General features: G+C 40.1%; 1 protein-coding gene across 1 annotated transcript in view; it reads right to left on the reverse strand.

Moving 5' to 3' along the window:
- itga3b (integrin, alpha 3b) overlaps positions 1-21,138 on the reverse strand; it is a 30,367-nt gene extending 9,229 nt beyond the window's left edge. The window contains exons 1-9 of the mRNA XM_082543431.1: positions 20,756-21,138; positions 4,709-4,836; positions 3,325-3,407; positions 2,203-2,443; positions 1,935-2,027; positions 1,586-1,790; positions 1,002-1,195; positions 607-695; positions 390-523 (exon numbers count right to left, since the gene is read on the reverse strand). Of these exons, the coding sequence (XP_082399557.1) occupies positions 390-523; positions 607-695; positions 1,002-1,195; positions 1,586-1,790; positions 1,935-2,027; positions 2,203-2,443; positions 3,325-3,407; positions 4,709-4,836; positions 20,756-20,931 (1,343 nt within the window). The 5' untranslated portion in view covers positions 20,932-21,138. The remainder of the gene's footprint in view (positions 1-389; positions 524-606; positions 696-1,001; positions 1,196-1,585; positions 1,791-1,934; positions 2,028-2,202; positions 2,444-3,324; positions 3,408-4,708; positions 4,837-20,755) is intronic.
- Positions 21,139-24,021: the final 2,883 nt, after the last annotated feature.

A 24,021-nucleotide genomic window follows, 5' to 3' on the forward strand; every position in this document is an offset into this window, starting at 1 on the left:
ACTTATGAGACAAATGTCACTGTAGAAAATTGCTATATATTATATATACACTCACTGGCCACTTTGTTAGGTACATTTGTTCAACTTCTTGTTAATACAAATAATACACAGTCACATGGTAGTGATCAGCCCACAACCTTCCAGCAGAATAACGTACTATGACACTACGTCAGAAAGCTCAACAAAGACTTCGCTGCACTCAAATGATACCGAGATCACAATAAAATTGCCCAAAGAGCACCTCTGTGTTGTGGTGGAACAGCAGGTGAGGATTTACATCATGAATGTGCAGCCGATACATCAGCAGTGTGTGTTATGCTATGATGTCAATAAGGGGGTCCAACTAACATGGAAATATCTTGTTTAACTTTGTTTTTGATTGTGTCTACCTGAGGAGGGCAATGTGATCATCCAGAGAGCCAACTAAGATATCAGGGTAACTGTTATCATCTACGTCCATCCCTCCGCTGATGGAGTAGCCGAAGGTCTGGAATTTTTCACCAAACGTCCTACCCATAATGGTCTGCAGAGGGAGTCATTGACACAGGTTTTCAGAAGAGTACTTTGAATAAAGTTTTTAAATGACCACAGAATGTCATACATTACCTGACTAGGCTCCCTTGATATTCCCTTTTTGCTTCCCATCCATATGTAGACCATTCCTGTCTGGTGGAATGGCGCTCCAACAGCAAAGTCTGGAGACATTAGCATTACAGTTAAACAAGTGCTGGAAGCATGACAAGAAAAGATGCTAGAAAAGAAAACTAGGCACTCTTTGTGTATAGGAAATATTTGTCCTCTAGGTGGCAGCAGAGAATGTTTTCAGGACTCATTTGAAACACGACAAGTTAAATACCTCTTGTTTGCAGCTGAAATGATTTCAAATTACAGAAATATTCCTTTAGCGTGCTTTATGCTCACACCACAGATTGATTTCACTTTTTTAAACTAGAATATTATCAGATGTAGGTCCAAAAGAGATGCTGGGTTCATGGTCACACCTTGGAATCCGTCTTGGTTGATGTCGCCAATGGCGGCCAGGGCAAGGCCAAAGGCAGAATCAGATGGGCCCTTCAAAACCATTGAGGCGGTCTTCTGGAAAAATCCATTCTCGTTCATGAAAATGTACACTGCTCCCCCCACTTCATTCTTACGGTCAAAGTAAAAGGGGGCACCCACAATCAGGTCATTCCAACTAGAATATGCAAGACAAAAATCCACATATGCATGTAAATACAAAAATACATAATTATAAACATATAAACATACATAATACTAAGTATAGCTAACCATTCAACACAAGTCACCAAAGGTATATTAACTGCATCTCAAAAGAATGTACTACCTAGAATCTTAATGACCAACTAGATTTCTAGATAGAGAAACACCTGATTTCTTCATAATTTCAAAGTGAATCCCTCATCCCTGCCACAGAAAGTCACTATTATCATCTGTGTTCAGACACACACTGCTTCACTGTTATGCACCATATGCATAAAAAAGGCAAATCACGTCCTCATCTATGTAAAAAAAAAAAATCATTGTTCATTTCCCCACAGTTACACTCTCCGGTGTAGAAATGCACCTGTCATTGTTCAGATCTGTCACTGCCAGGCTGTTTCCAAAGTAGGAACCCACTTGTTCCCCAAGGATGATCTGGTCCAACAAAAGCTTTGGTTGAGTTTTATTTGAAAAAATCACAGCACCCTTAGACTCATATCTGGGAGCCCCTGTCACAACTGTCGAGTCATCATAGCTCAGGAGCTTCTTTTCTTCGAGAACTGAATAACCTGTGAATGAAAATGCTTGAGAATCAGAGCTGCTGTTTTTGACAATTGGATGGTTATCTGACGGTAGGGAGATTGAGTGTGAATCTTACTAAGGTTCCCAATGATTTGCCATTTGAAATGTTGTAAAGACACACCAACACTTACCTATATAACTATATGCTTTCTCTAGACTTTCAAAGCGTTTGTCAGCATAGTTCCAGGGGTTTTGTAGATCTATCCGTATCACATGAGCATCTCCTTTAAAACAAAGCAGAATCACACAACAATGTTAAAATCAGCTTAATACACATTTCAAGAGTATCCAAGACATAACACAATCCAATCAAATCCAACAGACTTGCACAGCGTGCAAATAATGAGTAACCCCATTATTTCAGCAGTAGGCAAAACAGGTTAGCTTGACAGTTCCCACCTTGCCAATTGTAGCTGCCCGGAGAGCCTAAATAGACATCAGTTTCCGATATACCGCCTGAGATGCCCATGTTGCACATGCCGTCCAAGTTGTGGTCGTTGTTGGGATTGCAGACGTCATAATTTTCATCCTGCCACTGATCGTCTTGGTCAAAGGTCAGGTCATTACTCCTTACATAACATTTTCCTAACATCCGCCACTGATTCTCTGACATTACCTTCACATATCGATGTCCACATGCCTGGAGACCAGAGAAAGTATTGAAGAAGTGCAGTGTGTCATATCAGAAATTGACAGTGCTCAATTCAGTGACTAGGAAAAACAGCTTCAAGTAAACTGAAGAATCTCAAACATCAATATAATGAAACCAGTGTCGCTGCTTTTTAATTTACACAATGGAAACGGTCCTCCCTTTGAGCGGTTACACAAAATAATCATTTTCTATGGGCCAGATATCAATTTTAGCCTTCTAAAAGAAGTTTAAACAGTCAAAGATGTTTGAAACATGCTAAAATTAATTTCTTCCTGATAAAAGGGAGTTTTTCCGTCCCACGGTCACCAAGTGCCCACTCATAGGGGGGTGTCTGATTGTTGAAGTTTTCTCTGCAGGGTCTTTTCCTCTTACAATATAAAATGACTGCTGTTGTGATCTGGCGTTATTTAAAAATAAATATAAAAAATATATTTAAAAAAATGCATTAATATGTAAGATAGAAAAATAAAAACATGGAGATTACACCAATTAGTGCTTGAACAAAAACTGAAACATATTGACAAAGACAGACTAGGAACAACATGCTGTTAGTTTCCCCTCACTGTAAGTAAAATGTGTTCTCCAGTATATTGTAATTGTCTAAAATGTAAAAGTAATAAAAAAAATCACTTGATCAAAATATAATTTCTCCCTAAACATGAGACATTATTGCATTTTCTCCCTGTGTGTATCATCCTGTCTCAGGTGTGTGTGTGTGTCTACAGTAATTAAACATCGCAACAAGTCAAATGTGTCATCTCTTAGACTAAATAATAAAAGAAAACATCCTGTGTGTCAGCTCACCCTGCCTTGTACATAATATCACCGGTAGTAGTGACTCATAGAAGGAAAACAGGAAGTCATCTTACCAACACGCGTCCATCTGGCTGGCCCTTCTGACTGGACACTGTCACACCCAACCACATGCCCTCCACAATCTCAGAGGTAGTTGCTGTGGATGCGTCATAAAGAGGTAGGTCAATTATTAAAGCAACTGTTTTAATTTGTCATCAGGCTGGTGCTGACAGGAAGGTCATTACATACAGAGTAATTACCTTTTTTTCTGCTTTATAATGTTCCCTGTTTTACTTCTTGTTCTTTTATTTCAATAGACCGTTTACAACCAGATTTCTATTTGCCATCATACACTAATCAAATCAAACCAGCATGCAGTACAAAATCAACCATTCCAGACTATTTATTACATTAAAAGAAACATTCAGCATGGCTATGGTGATCACAGTCATCAGAACACCTACTCAAACTGTAAATGCAAACCTTCATGCAGCCTGGATCATGCCCTGACAAATATTAACCACAAAAATGTGCTGAGACTGCAGCAGCACTCATTCTAACCTCAACATGAAAAGTGATTCAGAATCCTCTTATTATACCATTTGCCACTAGGTTTGGATGGGAGGGGGGTGGGGTCTAACATTTAATAACAGTCTGTTCATGTAAAGGTGGACAAAATAATTCCAAATGCTCCAAAGGATGCTTGATGATTTTACTGAAATGATCTGACACAGTTCTTTAGTCTTTACTGTAAAATGAGGAAGCTAGCTAGTGTTCATTTAAAGGTTATTATTTTTTGTTCCTCACATTAGTTACATCCTTTTGAGGCCCTGTGCAGGGGAAAACCAGTTTTAACACGTGAAGTTCACTGAGGGAGTACAATCCTAAATAGAGCTGAGCTGTGAGTCTCCTATGGCTGTGTGAAGTAAGCGTTGTTGAACAATCATATGAGCGATTCCTAAATTTTAGTTTAAACCCAAACTGGTTCTGAACAGTGTGCTAAGTCAGGAAGGAGGGTTTTAAAAAATGTACGTACAACATGCAGTCTGGGTTTTTTTAAAATTTGCTTCTGTTGGAGATCTCTGCGTTTGCTGTTTCATTTTGCACCACCATCTGTTATGTTTGCATCAAATCTATGGAAGTGCTATACAAACTCAGTTGAGGTGCTTTTAAAGTATTGTGAAAGACGGCTCCTCGCTGGTGCACTGAATATGAAAATCTTCAGAAATGTTCAAAAGCGCTCTCACTCACCATCGATCATCAGAATACCAAATAAGTGAACATCTTTAAGAAGAATGGTGTTCAATCTCATCATTATTTTCCTTACATATATAGAAGTATTTTAAAGGAAACCCCCCTCGAGCTCGCTAAAATCTCTTAATGGAACAGTTCAGAAACAGCTACAACACTGCAACCATGCATTCCCTTCATCACATCAGTGCTTCGCAGTGATCTTACTCGAGGTAACCAGGTCCATTCTGGAGCAGTCAGTGGTGTCGGTGGTAATGGGACAGAAGTAGACGGCACCTGTTTCATTGACTTTCGGTAGAGATTGTGCTTTTTCTTTGGGCGCACCTATAAGAAGCCTACAAAGGCACAGAGGAACACAGAAAGAACAAAAACACAGAAAAAACAAAGAGAGAAAAACAGAAAGAAAGAGACAAACAATGTATGAAATCACAATGGAAGTGTGGCACAGTGTTAGACAAAGCTATGACACTATCAGCAACGGTTTATCAGATAACCTTCGAGACACAAAAAAAGCACACCATGCAGCTTAACAAGTCAATCATTTATATTTCACCTCTTGAAATTGAGCTATTTGTATATATTACAGCTATTTATTATTTTTCTAAATGTTCTAACATATTGTATTATTTAACTAGTTCAGTCTGTTACTGTTGTTGTCTTGGAGGAACTGTAACTCACATTATTTCCTTAAGGATTATGAAAGTATTCTGATTGTGATTAAAGGCACAACTTTTATGCACAGCATTTACCCACTTAGAGTGTGTGATGTGACCTGAGATGTTAAGATTCAGGGTCTAAACACACACAAAAAAGCAGACTCATTTCACAAGAAAAGAAAGAGTGAAGCAGTCGGACCATGACCTGTGACAAGCTTGGGCAGCGTACACACACACGCACACACCCCCATGCACGCACACACACATATATAGAGAGAAATTTGCTTCTTGGCTCTTTTTGTCCACTCATCGAGACACTCCCTGCATCTGCACCTCTTACCACACCACAGAGCTTTGAAGTAAAGAGATTACTGCTCTCTGAGGCTCTGTGCAGGAACACACCATTTACCGACAGCAGAAGATTTATTAGCTCCACTTTGTGGGCGAAAGGTGTGGACAAGCTAGTTTGCAATATGTGAGCGAGTGACATACGCATGAAATGAAAGCACTCAGTGCTTTGGTCAAAGTCGGTAACACAAGCATGTCATTCTTCTCATTTTAGCATCCTGAAAATGATTTCAGTGCTGTCAGTGCTGACAATGAGTTATCAGTATTGTGGGAAAGAGTAGAAATAGAAAAATAAGTAAGTCAAGATGTTCACGATTGTTGACCTAACTGCGAGTATAGTGGGAATCCAGCTTTCTCTCTTATTCACACTGACAAGTTAGAATAAATAAAGGTCCCAAATGTAAAGTTAAAAATAAGTCTTCACAGTAAAATCACTGTACTTTCAAATCCCACTTTCTCCCACGAGTCAGCCTGGGATTACTCCAACTTGGGGAGAGATCATTTCTCCTGAAAGATGAATCACAGCAAAAGGCTGCGCTATGCTAAAAACTGGAGGTCTGAAGACAAAGCGGGAAATCACTGAACAGGGTCTGTTAGCACTTGCTCTTGGTTAGTCATACCTGATTAAACACTGCTCACAGGTTTCGTGGTTTTTCAATCTGTTTAAACACAGCGAGCCCATGTACCAGGCTCCACCACTCCACCACAGTCGTCTACATATATACACACATTCACAGTGATATCGACATTAACATGCCCCTATAAACATTTACAATCTTAATCTGACTGCAGGCCTAAGAGCATAGACAAAATTATTGTCTCTTTGATGTCTCACCTGAGCCTGCAGAGAGTCAGACATGTAAATTAGTCACATGGCCCGACTTCCACTGATTTTAGATCAAATTACTCTAAAAAGTATATGAATTGTGGCACATAAGCTGACAAAACACTGAACTCAGATCAGACGCTGTGGCACACATAGCTAATTCCTTGACATTAATCATATATGTTTATAGGTAAGTTGAGACATCATCCCTTTCGTTTTATGAATGCAGTATAACAGCACCGGCACCAGCACAACCACTTCTCAGTATGACGACAACCACAAAGAGACAAGACGGCTGCTGAGGGCCAACAGTTTCCAGGTTAAACTGTCAGAGGAGACCTTGGGTGTGGTAATTATTCAGTAATGTGGACAGTAAATAAGATACAAGATACCACAGAGGTTTGTAGTGGTGGATGGACCTAACAGAAACATGGAAAGGAGTCCTATTCAGTGTGGCGTTGACATTCTTTTGTTTATCGGTGTAGATATCTGTGTGTGTGTGTGTGTGTGTGTGTGTGTGTGTGTGGTCTTACACTACAGATTAACTAAGCCGATGAGAAGCGGGCGTGTAAAACTGTTGTGTTTTTGAGCCGCAGGACACAGTGTCCCAAAACACTAACTCAGATATTATTATAAAGCCACACAAGGCCTCATGGGAGCTTTATCCAAAGCACTCATAAAGGGAATGGCGTCAAGCCGGAGACTGGGCAAACTTGACACACAGATAGCAGTTTGAACTTTTCTCACTCTAAATAGAAATCATGAGGAAGCGGGGTAGGGTACAAAGTCCAGTATTAATCATGCATGCTTTAGGGCATTTGAAGATCTTGGCTAGCAGGGTGCTGATTGCAGAAAACTAGAAAAAAAAATTACTGTCATCATCTTACTATCTCAGTGGTGCCATGTGGGTCATCAGTGTTTGTTGTTGAAATTTAACAAAGCTGTGTGATACCATCACATCTAACACAAGACGGGTTATCAGCTACCTTAGGTCCATGTACGTGCTACATGAACATTTAAGAACAGGTTGACAATTCGGCTAACTGACAAGTGTTAGATGAGAATTCCACGTGTCAGGCAAATATGAACAATCAATAAATATTTTTTTAAATATCATTTATTGTCAATACTGGAGGATAATATATATCATATATTAGGCTATTTGTCATTAGAGAAAAGTGTTGCAGATTGCAAAATACAAAAGGTTTACCAAAAGGCCTTTCTCCATAGCTTCCAGTGTATGCTATGATGTGTATAGGACTACATAAACAAAAAATTGTACCAGACACACGACACAATGAACCTACCCCTGTTTTTAAAAATAAATGAGACGCAGGGTTAGCTCAAAGGTTCAAAGGGCTATCTTTATAGTCAACCAGTCTAAAACGCTGCACAAGTCACTGTAATAAATAATATCTATGTTTTAGCTTTAGTTTGACTGCTAGAAGATTTTTGAGATGATAGCAATACATGCTCATAATTTTGATATATTGACTAATATATCATGTCCCTGCTTTCATGTCCCTGAAAGCAGGTACATGTGTCATGTCCCTGCTTTCAGGGACATGACACATAAACGGATTTCCCTAGCAACATTTATGTGTAGTTATATACTACAGATGAATTAGACAGGCTCTAGTTTTAGCATCTTTTAGCAACTTTTCTTTTTAGTCTTTTTTTATAATTTTTTGATCGAGTTAAATCCTGCGGTAGAGAATCAGGGAGATGAATGTCCTTCCAAGAGAAGCTTGACGCGTGCATTTATGTTCATATTTGGCCCCTACATGTCAACTCCTGCTTGTTAATGTATCACTGGGCATGTTTGATTGTTTCTGACAGGCCATAATGACCCTAATCCCACTGAGAAATGTCCCAGTGCTCCCAACAATCAGACTGCCACTGTTAATTTTTAATGTAAACACATAAGAGTAGCTACTTTTGGCAAAAAAAAGAAAAAGAAAAAAAAGAACGAGCTTAATTTCCAAAATTCCAAAGTTTCGCTTGAAAAATGACCTTGATATCCTCATGATCATGGATGCATGGAGGACAATAATAACTGAAGGTTTTCACTTTTTCAAGTAATGCAGCACAGAACCATAGACTAAACATCATTACTAGCCCGTCCTTCACATTCCTGATCTTGAGTGAACAACTTGCAAGAAAATGTCAACTTTTTCATTAAAAGCAGATCTTTTTTTTTTTTTTTGATGAACCCACATTTCTCTGTTGCATATGTAACCCTCATAAACTTGGCGTACAACTGATTAACAACGAGGTGACTCGCACGTCATATCCCGTCCTGTCCTAGCTGTGTGCTCTCCTTCTTATCGCCTTTCATGCTCATCACCTCCTCATAAACAGGCTGTCAAAGGCTCGGCTAAATGGAAAGGGAGAAGCAGGCAGCTGCATTCCAACTCCAGGACATGTTGCAATTTGCCCCTTCTGTCTAAGAAGTCATCCAAAAGGCTGGCTAAACCAAACATTTACTGTTTGCACCCAGCTAGGGGTGGGCGATAGTGATGTGTCGGTCGCGAACGAAATGGCTCTTAGAGCCGGGTCTTTGACGTGAACGACGCGAGCCGGCTCCTTATCGCGAGCCGTGTTTTTTTTTTTCTTCTGTGTCTCTCACCCTTTCTCGCACTTTTATTCTGCTTCACTCCGCATGCGAGCCATGTGCTTTGCGCTGGGCAGAGGGGGGAGGGGCAGTAGTTACACTCACAGTAGCACAGGAACAGAGCGGGAGGGAGAGACGGCGAAAGAGAGCCAAGGACAACAACGCCACATTAGAAAGGTATAGTAATGGTCCACAACTATTTTCAGTTGCGGATGATAAAGGATTCAGAAAGTTTATTCATGCAGGCCCATATGACAGAGAATATGCATCTTCTTTTTGTTTTCATATTTTAATTTATATTTAATTGTGTTGCGGTTTGCAGTGTTTTGTGTTGTTTCACTTTAAATTTGTTTAAATTTAAAGTGAAACAACACAAAAATGTAAATAGTTAAAAGTTGAAATGTAAATGGTTGGTTTTTGTATTATATGATTTCTTTATTACATTTTATGTGGAGTGAATAAACAAAAGTATATTTATGGTGGCTCCTAGAGACAAGGCACATACAAACTTCAAAACACGTAAAAACTACAAAACACGTACAAAACACAACAGAAGTGCTCCAGGATGTGCCCCCCCCACAGTGTTGAGCTTTTGTTACCTAGTGGCTACACAAGCCGGGAAGTACCAACGACCGGATTTGGTGTGTGGTAGTAACAGGTAAGTGAACTTTTTTTTTATTATTATTATTTGAATATATATGAGTGCTTCTGTATAAATACACAAACAATACACATATGCTTTCAATTGTGTAATTTAACTGATATAGGTAGCTCTGTTTTGGAAGTTCAGTTAACGCTAGAAATGTGTTTTGGAGTTTGTACGTGCTTTGTCTCTAGGGGCCACCCTATATATTTATATATGTATATATTTATATATATACATATATAAATAGGACCAATTTTTTTTACATTAGTAATTCCTTTTGTGCATAATTTTATATTGTTGTTAATAATAAATAAATTAAAGCAACAAAACAACCTGAAGAGCCGGTTTGGAGCCGAAAGAGCCGGGTCTTTTTAGTGAGCAGAGCCAAAAGAGCCGGTTCTCTAAAAAGAGCCGGAATTCCCATCACTAGTGGGCGATATAAACGATATACGATAGAAACTATATAAATTTGGCCAACGATAGAGATTTTGACTATATCGCTCTATCGCGATAGCGCATGTTGATGATGTCATTAAGCTGCGCCTGTTTTGGTCGAAAGCATCGCAGTGGCTAAAACCATTATCATCTGCAAATTATGGCGGGTGACAGTCATAGCAAAGAGATGAAGCACTTTTGAAATATGGGGAAAGACAAAAACTGTGCTTCCTCCACTTCCGTAACATTGATTCATTAATGTTGAATTCTCTCGCAGCTGCTCTATTCCCATGTTGTTGCAGTATATTAATAACTAACCTTGTATTGTGGATGAATAATCTCAGTTGTTCTCCTTACTGAAGTTTGGCCCGTGTATAGCATCCCGCTATGCGATTGCATTTGTCTCTAACCACCAGAATCCGTCACGTTAACTTTTAATGAGTGGAAAAAAAGTTGGCGTTCATCCTCCAGCTTCACTGTGCTAATGTTATGCTAACATAGCTGTGTCGCTAGCAATCACGTAGCACAACATTATATACCAGGTAGTCCAACTTCAGTAACCCTGCAAACACCACTGCTGTTTAGTTTTCTGTCTTCATTTATGTTGGAAGTGGTAGCAGAGCTGTACGTTTTAATTAGTTTCAAAAATCTCTCAGTCAGAAAATGGTATGAAATGTTTAGGTGTAAACTACCGAGCTAACTTCCTGTTAACTTCTAACTCCGTTAAATTTAATAAATTCTGTTTTCATGGATGCCTGGATGTTAAACTTAATTGTTACACCCGATAAAGCAGCAACGCTGATGATTTAATTAAAGATGAAAGAATTTAGATCATTTTTGACTCTTAGTGTTCGTTTGACTTTGGGACCTGAAGAGGACGGAGTTTTGGACCCAGATTACTCTGCGAAGCTCCTCACTATGGCAGCCGTAATGCTCTGACAATCCATCAAGCAGTGCGGCTTACCAAAGTTGTACTAAAACATTTTTTAACAGATTTCTGCACGCCAAAATCGGTTCGAGGTCAGTAAGCACAACCAGAATTCATATATAAGGCACACACTCGATTTTTGAGAAAATTAAAGGATTTTAAGTGTGCCTTATAGTGTGGAAAATACGTTATACAGAAGAAAAGAATATATCGTGATATATATCGTTACCGCACACGCTTCAAATTATATCGCGATATGAATTTTAGGCCATATCACCCAGCCCTACACCCAGCTAAGGTGAGACTTAGTTAGGCTGCATTCTTGACAACAGGACTAAAAATCTTAGAAGAAGACAGTTTGATGGACTACTGTATATTTGTGTCAGCCATTAAGTTAAACAAACAGTGGTTCATTTATCTAGTCATGTTAGCCGGCACTGCCTCAGAAAAGCCTCTGACTTGAGCAAGAACAGATAGTGGGAAAAGTCTCTCAACAAATGAGGGGAGCTGCAAGGGAAAGGGCTGATTGTAAGCAAATGTCAGAGTCAACACAAACAACTTCTCTTGCAGTTAATTAAAATTAAGCCACGCTCACCTATAATCTTTACCCCCCACATGTCTATTTGCTGCTAAGATAACACCAACAACAGTGAAACCAGGAAATCCAACTTAATTAAACCCTTTTTGGGATGACATTTCCTTTCCAACTCACAGGATTTTGAGAGATTATCAAGACGAGACAAAGCGCGAGTTAGTCACGTTTACAGTCAAACAGGCGTCTCATTAAGAATACACACATCTTCACGTCGATCAAGTCGGAGCCGTTATGAGACATGGGATACAGGTGTTTAACGGGCAAATTTGTATTTGTTTCCCCTTAAAGGCCTTTATCTTATATGTGAAGAACAGGAAACATTTAAAAGTGGGTGAGGGAGAGAAACTGTCACAAAGAGATTCAGATGGCGGAAGGAAAGGTGAGCGACACGAAGCAAAGTGGGAAACTTTCTGCCTCAAGCCTGCTGTTTAATAAATTGTGCCTGCAGAGTGTATGCTGTGGTGTTACAGCTGCCTGTAACATGCGTGATTGATTGCCCTCCGGATATAGCTTAAGGCAACCTGTCTGTCACAGGATTTGAATGCAGCCCTTTTAATAATATTAAAAGTAAACCATGTGCCACCGATGACATGTCAAGTTTGCATAAGTGATACTGATTTTGCACAGCAAACTGAAATTAGCTAAAAAAAAGAGAAGCTATGGGGTGATTGTAGCTCAGTCACCAGTCTGCTTGCCAAAAATCCTCAGGCAAGATACTAACCCCAAGTTGAATGTGTGTAAATGTAAGAGTAGAAGCACTTCCAAAGAAAAGAAAGAACTGCTTTTGTGAATGGGTGTGAGTGAGTGCTCAGAGTAGAAAAGCACTATATAAGAACCAGTCCATTTCAATTGTCATGACACCAGGTAAAGATTATACTATTTCATAATATTATTGTACGTAAAATTATACAGTAGCCACAGCAAAACAGTAGTTTTATGAAATATGTTACTGTTGACCTGGACCAGCACAGCCATTTTTCACACCAGTGCTGTCTGTGGATCGGGGTACAGTATGGTGACACCACACTGTCTCACTCTAACTGCAACACAAGGTGGGTCACTAAATTACCCAAAATGCACAAGCAAAGAAAAATGCAATAAAATATTATTAATCCTCACCCTTTATCTTAAAAACACAACATCAGACACACATATATACAAAAAAACCTGCATGGTCTCATCTACTGCATCCTCATTGTTTTTCAAGGAAACACTGCCACTTCTACTAAAGAAGAAAATAAATACAGATCATGCTAAATAGTGACTCAGTTTGCAGACTGAATTAAGCCTAACAATGAGAAGAGACTAGACGTGAGATCTTTTTATGATTTTCTAATGACATAATGACTTCAGTAGACGATGAGAATCTCTGATCCACCTCTCCCACCAGTCATGAACAAAAACCCTGAAAACTTCCTCCCCAACAGAGAGTGGGCACTCCACCCTTTTCTGGCTGATGACTTGGAGGTGCTAATTCTTATCCCAGCTACTGCACACTTGACTTGTAGAAGCACATCATCTGTGATACATACAGCACGTCATAACCTGTTTGTGACTGACAAAGATGACAAGGGATGAATCATGGCAGCTTTCAAGAAAATGAAGGTGAATGCTGAATGCCGCATATTCCAGGAAAAATGAACAAATTCTTTTTTCTTTTTTGTGAAAGGCAAGCCAGTGTGCTTCCTTTGTGGTGAGGTGCTGGCAATAATGAAAAGGGCAAAGGTTGAGCGCTGCTACAGTTTTGAAACATGCTAAACTTGATGAGTAGAGAGGAGAAATGCACTCGTAACTCAAAATGAATCTTCATCTTTTTGAGTTTGAGTGCTCAAAAAGCATCTTTCACACAACAACAGACTGACAGCGAGAATATTACGTGTGCAGGTTTTGTGGTGAGTGCAATTTATAGCCAAGAAGTTGAAATCTAATGGGGCTAAGTAACACAGTAGCTATAGACCTTTTTGTTGGTCTTTCGTTTTTGCATCCCTCGGTATGTGTTCATAATAGTGTGGCCCTCAGACAACTATATAAAAATTTAAATGGCCCTTCACATGAAAAAACAAAACCCAACAATCAAACACATGGAGAGTGAAGTAGAAAACACACAGTGCAACATAGGAAGCCCATCAGCCCATTGGAAACGTTACTTTAAAGTGCAGACTTCACAAAGGCCTGAAATAATTATCCACTGCCAAAAACACACAGCACTTGCAAATTCAGCATTCTAACACAAAGGTAGAGAAGAAACCCAGAGTCAGAGGGAAGTGGAATCTGAGCGGCTCCTGCCACAGCCAATCAGCGTGCAGCCTTTATTCCTACCTGTACCTGTGTCTACTGAGCTGTGCCAGTATATGCACATAATTTAGCCTATACTTTATAGTCAGTGCTAATTATAAAACAAAGCATTTCAGTCTTTTCAACATTCATGCTGAAAGACTTTCTTCATCGAGTAATTTAATGCCTTAGGAAACGAATAAATGTGTAATAAATTACTTCTTTGAGTAATTACTCAAACAATGAGTAGCTGTGATGAATCCAGGTCACTGTACTTTCAGGAAACAAAGAAACTACATGAGGCGGTGAGCACACACTTCGCTTTCATATCATTCACAGTAAGCACGCCTAGTTCTTAACACACTTAAAGAACATTTGCCTGCATTTACAGAACAAAGTCGATGACTCATCTCTGGTCAAACAGTGATGAAAGAGTGTGCATGAAGTAGAAAACATGGCTCACACAGACTCACCTTCACTTTGCATCTCAGGATTTTCATATATTTATGTCAGGGCAATTTGGATATATATATATATGTTAATGCCAGCATGAACAATAACAGCAAACTACAAAAGCCTAAGCCTTACAACTATCATAATGTCAAATTATCTACTTTAAAGATTTACATTCTTGCAATATGGACTAGACTAAGATTAAATGTCTCTCTATAATGACAAGCATCACTGTTAGTGCATTTAAATGTTTATACAAAAGGGAGAAATGTAGGAATACACTGCAAACCACTTTCACACATAGCAGACTGCTGATAAACTTTGTTCTCTTTTTTTCACCAGGATACTTTTTTAGTGGAAATTAAGTGCAGACGAAAGAGGAGATGACAACAATGTCATACAGTTGAATAAAGAAAAAAGAAAGGACTCCGCACCTGTAGACAGGCACCCACACTAACAGGGTATCTCAGCTGGACAAACATCCTGTTTGAAAACCACCATCTGTCTTTGGTGAAACAGTAACAGGAGACCAAACTAATTTAGAGGCAGCTCAACAAATTAAACATGGCAGGACATCCCCTTGATGATAAAGAAACTCACTTTTTATTGGCAACAAGTGAAACCTAGTCTGAAGCAGGCAAAGAAAGTTCAGCTTGTGGTTGCAGGTTTGTCTCCTGTCACTGGATGAATAATATCGTCAAGTACTGCTGCAGGGTGTAGCCCCCCCTTCCACACACACACACACACACACACACACACACACACACACACACGTGTATTTATATCCTTGTGGGGACATCTCGTTGACATAATGCTTTCCCTAGCCACTTACCCTAACCCTAACCATCAAAAATGAATGCCCAACCGTGACCCTTACCCTAAACCTAACCATAACCTAATTGTAACCCTGACACTAAAACCACATTTTGAGTCTCAAAAATGCTTTCAAACTGTTTGTCCTATACTTGTGTTTGTCCCCACAAGTATAGTAAACTACCAATTTTTGGTCCCCATGAAGATGTTAATACCCGTCCACACACACACACACATAACTGACAGAGAAATATACCGATCAGGCAAAACATTGTGACCACCGACAGTTAAAGGTAAATAACTGATCTTCTCTTCATCATAGTATCCGTCAGTAGGTAAGATATATTAGGGATTAACTGAACATTTTGTCCTTAAATAGAAATGTGTTAAAAGCAGGAAAAATGGACAAACGTGGGGATTTGAGTGAGTTTGACAAGTGCCAAATTTTGAAGAGCCTGGCCTGTGTTGTCTGATCCAACAGATGAGCTACAGTAGCTCAGATTGATTCAAAAAGTGCATCACGGTTTGTTGTGTATAGGGCTGCATAGTCACAGACCAGTCAGGGTGCCTATGCTGACTCCTGTCCACCACCTAAAGCACCAACAATGGGCACGCAAGCAAGAGAACTGCAACACACAGTAATGGTCCAGTGACCTGGTCTTATGCATCACATTTTCTTTTACATCAATTGGATGACCGGGTTTGTGCGCATCGCTTAACTGTATAACACCTGGCACCAGGTTGCACTATGGGAAGAAACAAGCTAACAGAGCAGGCTTGCCCAAAGCAGTTTGATGCTTTGGGCAATGTAACATCCTTGGCATGTACCATCTAAATGGACTGGTTCTTATATAGTGCTGTTCCATCCTATCAGAGCACTCAAAGTGCTTCACACAACTTACCTCATTCACCCAGCCCTTTTTTCTATGCTCTAAGTGCTTTCTATTTAACATTCACACACATTCACACTCCAATGTCCAAAAGCCACCCCATGGTCTACAATAATACCTAAGCATTGTTGTAGACCATGTACAACCTTTCATGGAAACTGAATGCTGTGAAGGCTGTGGCCTCTTCAGCAGGCTTCAAAGCAAAAATGGTTCAGAAATGGTTTGAGTAGCACAACAATGAGTTTAAAGTGTTGACTTGGCCTCCAAATTCCCCAGATATCAATCCAATCACCCATCTGTGGGATGTGCTGGACACCTTGCAAAACTGCTGCTAACATCTTGGTGCCAGATACCACACTACACCTTGAAGGGTCAAGTGGAGTCCACAACTTGATAGGTCAGGGCTGTTTTGGCACCAACACAATATGAAGCAGGGGTCATAACGTTATGCCTGAACGGTGTACATACAAATGTATACATGTAAACAGGAATACACATACCGCTGGACTAAACCTGACCACATGCTTCTCAGTGACGCCATACCTCAGTAGTGAACCATGAAGCCAGAAATCACAAGAGGCTCACAGTATTAGTAACAGTATTACTATTAAAATGTTGTCCATTGCTGTATGTAAAAGAAGAGAAGTAGCTGTGGGAGACACAGATGGACAGTCAGCCACACAGCTGTAACAGAGCTGACAGCAACCCATGTTGGCGTGCATGTTCAGTGCCAAGTTTCTCTCAGATATTACTCAGCTTATATAAAAGAAGTGCAGGTGTGCATGAAACATCTGCCTTTACCTGCTAATGCCTGGAAATTTTCCAACGCCAGATTTTTTTTATCTCTCTTTGTTTACATATTCATTTCATACATCTATTTATTTATAAATATTTATTTAGCCTTTTATCAGTAATAAGCGTTGGAACATCCTATATTTATACCAGCACTTATTTGTATTTTACGGACGCACAACAAGTTGCAGCACACGCACACTTCCTAAAAAAAATACCAAGTGTAATCCAATACTTGTGGATCATTTCTCTCTTCAAAGGTGAAAAATGGCATGAAGACAGAGAGGTACTGGAGCATATGGGTTTTTCAAGCTACAGGTAGCTCCCAGTAGCCTGGAGGCTAGCTTCTTTTCTGTGCAGCTGAGGGCATTTATGCAACCGGGGGAGGAAAGAGGGAGGGGATCTCTTACACTTTTGTTAAGATAAAAACAGTCCTCACTGCAGGTATTTCTAATGAAAGCGCCACCATAACCAATCTGCTCTGTGGAGATTAGCAGGAACCCCGAGCCGTGCTGGGATCCATTTCAACATGTTTTTAGAAGCCGTTTTTGTGCTGCTACACAGAATGCAACTCATGTCATTACCAGCTGATTGGATACAGCGAATAACTGCGTTAAGATCAGGGCCCGTAACCATGGTAAAGGGATTTTATACCAACAGCCGTCGCTCAGCATAAAATCATTTTAACCCCATTTTAACCTACTTTTTACTCCAAATTTCTATTTGATCTTCTATTTGAAAAAGATTCTGTGTCAGTGTAAAACCTACTGGCTTGCATGGGATAGACATGAAAGTGTTGCATCGAGGCATGACACTAGCCCTTTGATAGACCTCGTTCAATGACAAAGACCACTATCACATATGTATTAGCAGGAATGTTGGATTACAGTCACGTTTACGGCCCACAGACTTCTATCACTGATCAGTCCAGTGAACAGTTCTATTGACTGTATAAGGCCCTTACAGAGCTTACAACCCATTGCACAATACTGTACTGGAGCACGTAAACGACACAAAAAGCTGTGATAAAAGATTGAAAAAGTAAAATCACCGGGGTGCTTTGAGAAACAGGGTTTGCCAGAAAAGTTTACTTCTATCGAAACATATGACGAAAGGTGACGTATGTTCCTGTGCATGTTCTAACTGAACATCAGATGTGTGTACAGTGGGTGGACCAGTTTAATTTTCACCTCGCAGCAGAAAGGGGAAGGCCCCGTCAAATTAAATCGTTGACTTTCATAGCCTCTGGCTGCTGCAGTCAGACAGGGATGATCCTCGATCCCAGCCACGTCAACTCTGGCGTATTCATCAGTCAAAAGAATGTGTTATTTTTTCAGCTTTCATCTGTAAAATGAAGCAGTTTTTGGATCAGTTTGAGTCAAATATTTGGAGTTTTTATGTGTATTCTCTCTTGGATAATCATTCGCCCTCCTGTCTTGTCTCAACCTGAAACCTGGCAGGTTGTAACTGTGCAGAGAAGAGTAATACATTCCTAAAATACCATAAGGTCAGGGGACTGGAAGAGCCAATAGGTGGCCAGCTGACTGCCCTGTTTCCCCCCCTTCCCTGAAACAACAGAGAAAAAAAAAAAGACCTTCTCGGGGAAAAAAATCTCTCTGAGACCTTAAATGGGTGATCCAAACAGATAGGGGGAGTGGGGAGGTGAATAGTTGGTACAAATTGGCCTCAGGTAGTTCTTGGATTATTTGGGTAAAGCCCATCCCCAACAAGAAGCAATGCTGATCTACTAATTGGATGTGCAACCCATATTCAAAATATATTGTTGAAATTCAGCTCAGCAACCATTTAGTGTAACTGGATAATAACCTGCATCTTAGAAGGTTTCAATTAAAAACAACAACAACAAACAAACTCTTTATTCCAGAAATGGGAGAGGAAGCCATTTGACTCGACTGGTATCCTGAACTCTGACTCACAAGGACAACAAAGAACAGTGTTCTTCTCTGTACATGTCATGACTGGTGCATACGTCTTGGCGTTTTTCAGATATTCACACTGCAGTTCCAGCCAGAGAAAATATGTCGCTAAAAGCTGTGGGGTTCATTGAGACAGATATGCAACCACAAAAGAAACTTATTTTAAAATCCCTTCCTCTAAGACATTGCAGACACCAGCACACTGTTATGTCTTTACAGAGTCATGCACTCTTATCGCCTATTGACTCGGCCAACTATTGTTTTGTGAGCGCCACTATCTCCAAACCACATATCAAAGCGGGTTTCACTTATGTCTCGTAAGATGAAATAGGTGACATCAACAGCATTGTGTTTTTCCCTGCAGATGTGTGCTACACTGCATGCCCACAACATGACATGCCCTGCTGTGTGATGTGAATCTTTAAGCAGAAGACGTATTTTCAGTGTGAGATTTAGGCTACAATTATATTAATATTGCAGTAACGTTAGTTTTTATGGGTTAAACAGAGCTAGCAGCATAGCTAACACTGGCCAATAACCAGCACATATGGACTTAAGCTTGGCAGTACAGGAGTATGTTATTCAGGTAATTCATGCAGACATATATTTCTTCCCCTTTCCAGTTTTATGCAGAACCATCTAGGTTTATACTTACAGCTCAGACATGAGAGTGAGTTTGGTCTTCTAATCTAATCTGTCATTGCATGACTTGCAATGAGAAATAAACCTTATATCTAACTTCACTGATGAGAGCACAGAGGAAGTGGGCTCTGATCTGAAACGTTTCTTCATGCTTTACTCTTCAAAGCAGAACGACACTGATAACAGCACATTACAAACATGCTGTGTGATCATGGAAGCGGATGGATGAAGGGGCTGCTCTAATTGACCGAGTGAAATCCTATACTGCACAGTAACACAGTTTGAGGAGCTCTCATTAGAAATGCCACGAAGACAGCAAAGACGCGACATCCCTGAACATCAACAGATACAAAAGCAGTCACTTCCTATGTAAATCCTTGCAAGTGCTCCACACTGGTGTTAAGCTGTGAAGTGTTACAGGCCAGTAAAAGCTTTAACAGGAAACAACCCCAAGTTCTCTCTAGCCGATAGCGGCAACAATAGTTCCACCCAAATTCCAAATACAGAGTGAGTAGATGTGCAAATGTTTACTTTACAAATATTTAATAACTGAATATAATACAGCCACCCACATCATGACTGAAAGTTCAATCACAATGCACTGAAATGCACATCAGGATAAAAATGCTCTTATTGTACCAGGACTGGCTTCCAAACTAGAAGCATACACGTGGTTTACAAACCAGGATTTATCTGTGTTCAGAGAACTGTGAATGCTGGTTAAAAACAAGTGTGTTTGTGAGTGTTTCCACCAACAGCTGGACCAGCAGCAGAAACTATTAAAAATAAATCTCATCTATTCACTTTAAACAATGCGATTTTCAGTTTCGTTCATTATTGTTGCAATAATGAATAAAAAAAGACAAACCGAGCAAGTAAGAAAAAAAACTGACAGTGAGATAAAACAAATTTGTGTAAAAGTCATGTAATATGGTGATCGTGTAAAAAAAAACAAAAAAACAAAAAACAGTTTTGCTTTCAAAACAGGTCACATCAGGCCGAACGTGTTATGAGACACGTTTTCTACACGTTGACAGTGCACGGCAAAGATTTACAACGCCGCCGGGTACGAACTTCGTCGAATTACTTCCAAAGAGCGTAGAGCACCTGTCCTATATTCTCACTGTACTAGAACAAATGTCTGGTTTGGTCTAACTAAATCTGCAGACGTGGTCTCCAGCAAGTTGTTTCTCTCACAGGTAGTATGTAAGTGGAGCAAAGAAACGCTCGACAGGTGACAATAAAGCGTCGTATCCTACTTTTGCGCAGTTAACCGTGCACAGTACGAGGTGAACAGAAAGTGCTGCTTTACCACGACTGTTTGCCTGCCGACATATTACCTCTAAATTAAAAAAAAGAAAATATAAAGCAATTTCTGAAAAATGCATTATCCAACTATACTTACAGATACTGTCTGGAGCCCACCGTCTGCTCATGCAAAGCTACAGAGAACCCAAACAAGCTCCCCCTGGTTTTCCCCTCTTTGATCACAGGAAACCGTTCATCTATATTAAATCCAGTGCAAGTTTGCGTCCAGTGGCACACGGCCAAAACAGCGCAGAGTAAAAGTCTTTCAGACATGTTTCCGTTGTTTTCTCCCTTGTTAGGTGCACTCAGCTCTCGCAGGTCCACGATCAGCGAACGAGCATGGGATCCGAGTGGCAACTCTGCCGCAATGAGCTCCAACAGGTAGGCTGCTGCTTCGCAGAGACCTGCCCATTAACAGCCCCTCTGTGCAAAGTCACTGCCTAGGTGTCGGCGCCTCATGCTCGCTCCGCTGCCCTGCCCCTAGCGGTGTCCCTCCCTTCCTGTCAGATCTCGACATCCTTCAGAAGCAAGTGCATTAACTACAGGGAGCTGCAGACTCTAGTGGTGTGCGATACAGCGAATTTTAATATCAATCCGAAACCAAGTAAATACATGGACCGTTTTGTTGATACCAATACCGATACTTGTAAAGGCAGCTTATACAGGGAGAAGCAGTGTGCTATGATTTATGAAATGTATCATCAATTTGGAAATCCTCTACACATTTTAATGACCGCGTGATCGGTGCGATTTTCATTTTCCACAATAATTAGTTGATACAACAAAACACACCTTTCAGCTTTTCGTCTCTTTTAATGTAATTTGAAGCTAATTTTTTTAGGAGACCTGAAATGTAGACGTGCCTATCTCTAAAGCACTTTATGTCAACTTCTGTTGTTTAAATGTGCTATAGGCTGTATAGGATTTTTTCATTGTGCACGTTTGAGGTATATTTTTTCATTGCCAAGAAAATTATTTAAATAAATCAGTGCAGTGGGGTGAATACTGAACTTGGGGAAGAGAAATAAAGTATCCTATCCTATCACACTAGTATTGATCCGATACCAGTACCAGCTTTGGTATCAATATATATTTGGACCTCTAGCAGACATTCTGTAACTGTGGTTAATGGTGTGAAAACCTCGTCTGTCACTATAACTACTTGTCACTCTTATAAACCTCCTGTTCCTGCTCTCTATCGCTCTGCTGGCTGACAGAATCAGCAAGTCACTCTACAGAGGAAGACTTGTGAACACTAAACAAAAGCTACGAACGTAAGTAGCTTTTGATTTAAGGACTGCATCTTAAATGGCACCGTACCGAAATGTCTGCTATTTTTGTTACCACACACACACACACACACACACACACACACACACACACACACACACACACACACACACTGCTGCAGTGGCGAATGGTTTGCTTTAAAAGAAAAGGAAACAAAACTCAATATGAAAGGATTTCCGCTCGTAGCAGACAGCTAATTTGAATCAGGCATTTCACACATCAGGATTACTCTTGAATGCTCTGACTCTAAAAAAAAAAAGATATTTAACTTTTCCATATGCTTATCAACATCATGAAACCATCAGAGGAGTTTCTTCCAGCTAAATGATCTCTGTTTTAGTATTTTCAGTTTATATTTTGAGTATTTTTAATCTAAGAGTTGCATGATATACATGGCCCGCCCCTCACATGAGCACTCTTGTGACAGCCACCGTTTGCCTCACTCCACTGCCTATTGCTCAAACTTCTGGTGTCCAATGGGAAGTTTATTAAACCCTTAATCTCCTTAGTGAGTTCATGGAACAGGCCAGAGTTTTTAAAGCAGCCTTTCCTTCTCTCAAATCTCCCTCCACCCCAGTTCCTCTCAGGTTTTTTTTGTACTTGCTTCCTTTCTTTATCAAGAAACTGCAGCTCCATCTCCTCCCTATTTTCCTGTACTCCACAGCAATGTGCTATCTTTCATCATGTCTACTTTATTGGCTGACCACTGGCTAAAACCTGGCCTAGCTGACCTTCTCTAATTGATGGAGTAAGCTCCCACTCTCCCCCTTCATCCTTTAGGAGTTGCTCTCTCCCAGAAGTACTCTCTCCTTCATCCCCAGTGAAATAATGCCCCTTGGGGGGTTGTAGTTCACTGTGCACTTTTCACAGGCAAATTGCAAACACTTCATCTACTATTTTTAAAGAAAAAAGTGTGTCTCAGGTATTTAGTGCAGGTTTTTTAGTCATTGCAACTGCTCATAGGTCTTCAACATCACTGTTTGGATATACACAAGAAAAAGTGTGTTGGAAAACAAAGAGAACAACTGCAACGAGCAGGTTAAGTTGCACTCCACAGATTTTAGTGTAGCATGAAGTCTGCCCTGGAAATTGGTTGGAGGTCATGTGTCTGACACCCTATACTTTTCAATCAGTTGTAGTATAGCAGCATTGGTACATTTGGGGCACTATCTTGCAAATGAATGTTCTTCTTTTACACAGGTGAGTGCACAAAATGTCTGTGTCTACAGTGTCAACATCCTGTTGTGACCTTATCGAGGCACTCATCTGGTACAGCGCTGACGTTAAACAGATACGAGCGTGCTCCAACTCAGCGGAAGACAAATGTCCTGAGAGGAACTTAAAGCGAAAAAAGAACAAGAGATGAGCAGCCTGACCTCCCCCTTTAGACTGGTCTGTGCCATACCATTCCATAGTAAAAGGGCTGCAGAACATCTGATCCTTAACCCCTTTAGCTCTTAGACCTGCCTTTTTATCACCTAAGAAGTGTCCCCTGGGAAGCTGACAGATAATGACAAACCCTGTCTCTATGTATTAGCAATGTGAAATTGCGCTGACAGCCAGCTGTAAATCACTTTTATGACTCTGTTTCTTTTCATAGAATTAATGGGAGTTTAAAAAATACAAAAACTATATCTAAATATCTAAATTAGTCACAAAACAGGAGTTCACTTTAAGACCCTACATACAGGAAGAAAAAAAATGTTCCAACTTTTAAATATGTATTCCCCTGACCCACATGTAAGCTAACACCAGTCTCTGTGAACCATGGGGAAAAAGAGCAAAATACACTTGGTTCCCCTAGAGTCTCTGTTCTGGAACTGTTAACCCACAAGACACACATGGAATGTAATTTGCAATTTATCTGCCGGCTTCCTGTTTTGTTTTTTCTCTACCAAATCAACCACCATCCCATCCCCCATCACCATAGTGCATAACCCACTCAAAAACCTAAATTCAACCCTTCCCCTAATTCAAATTACTACAATGTTTGTCTTTCTGCACCAGAACATCCACTTAATTCATCAGGTTAGGATTATATGCTTATAGCATCTTCATGCTCAGCTTTCCTGC

This window comes from Aulonocara stuartgranti (assembly GCF_965226115.1).
Source record: "Aulonocara stuartgranti genome assembly, chromosome: 8".
Lineage (NCBI taxonomy): Eukaryota > Metazoa > Chordata > Actinopteri > Cichliformes > Cichlidae > Aulonocara > Aulonocara stuartgranti.